This window comes from Aplysia californica, unplaced genomic scaffold (genome assembly GCF_000002075.1).
Source record: "Aplysia californica isolate F4 #8 unplaced genomic scaffold, AplCal3.0 scaffold00046, whole genome shotgun sequence".
Taxonomy (NCBI): Eukaryota; Metazoa; Mollusca; class Gastropoda; order Aplysiida; family Aplysiidae; genus Aplysia; species Aplysia californica.
Genome location: NW_004797316.1, coordinates 551,111 through 552,212, shown reverse-complemented (window position 1 = coordinate 552,212; position 1,102 = coordinate 551,111). Strand labels below are relative to the sequence as shown.

General features: G+C 43.6%; 1 protein-coding gene across 2 annotated transcripts in view; it reads right to left on the bottom strand.

The window, feature by feature from the left end:
- Nucleotides 1–1,102, bottom strand: part of LOC101853226 (set1/Ash2 histone methyltransferase complex subunit ASH2) — a gene marked incomplete in the record, with an annotated part of 112,975 nt that overhangs the window by 8,092 nt on the left and 103,781 nt on the right. For both annotated transcript variants that reach the window (XM_035968204.1, XM_035968205.1), the window contains 1 exon segment: nucleotides 67–159. In XM_035968204.1, coding sequence (XP_035824097.1) covers nucleotides 67–159 — 93 coding nt within the window.

Below are 1,102 nucleotides of genomic sequence, written 5' to 3'. Positions count from 1 at the left end.
AGAGAGAGAGAGAGAGAGAGAGAGAGAGAGAGAGAGAGAGAGAGAGAGAGAAGGATGTGATCTCACCTTGCTGTTCGGGGCCGGCCGGAGCGCCTTCTCTGTGTCGCTCACGTTGTCCTTGTCCTCGAAGTACAGGTGGCTCTTGAACTTGACCAGAGGCTGGGGAAGCAACACGGGAAACAATATTAAGATAGTGAAATAGCATTCGAGAAAGAGAAAGTCAAGTGCATCGACACAATAAAAGCAATTTAGTATTCAGTAAAGTAAGTGCATGGGTTTAACGCCCCCTACCAACACTATTAGGTTATTTCCACCTAGCATTGGTTTATTTTAGTTTTCGTTAGAGTCTTACCGCACTTGCAATTCAGATAGGTTACGAAAGTGTCAGGGATTAGAGGTATTACTCGACAGTAATACCAGAGCCCCCATCAAACACCCACATTTAGCATTGGAAAAAAAACAACAACAAAAGAAGCAGACTGAAACAAGAGGGAGAAATAAACGAAAAATGGCCCTTCAGTGACATCCTACAACCACCCGAGGGTCCAGTATGAAATACTTATAACACCCTGCGAGTAAGAAAATTGGATTACGTGTATGCTGCAAATTACATCATTCCCTCACTGAGCTTAATGGATTGCGAACAAGGACGCAAGTTACCAGAAAATGATCAAGTGTAAAGCGTCGTCCAAAGTCAAAAGAGTAAACACAAGCTGAAAAATGTGTGTGTGTGTGTGGAGGGGGGAGGGGGGGGGGGACGGATCCCATGCCTGAGCTACCAAGAAGTAGGTACCGGAACCAAGGACGTTGGTTAAAACTGGAGTAAACGTGTTCTTGTGAATAAATAGTATCTATTCTGCGAAGAGTATCGGTGGACTGATAATAATGATGGAGTCGCGATAAACTAGAAGTAGAAGACACCAAAAAGAAAAATAATAACTCTATGGAAATGAGCCTCATATCATACGACACACGCCCAACAATCTTGCTTTTCTGTGGACGCAGACTGAAACAAAACTCAAATGTATTTACATACACATACACATGCTCAGTGTGTGTGTGTGTGTGTGTGTGTGTGTGTGTGTGTGTGTGTGTGTGTGTG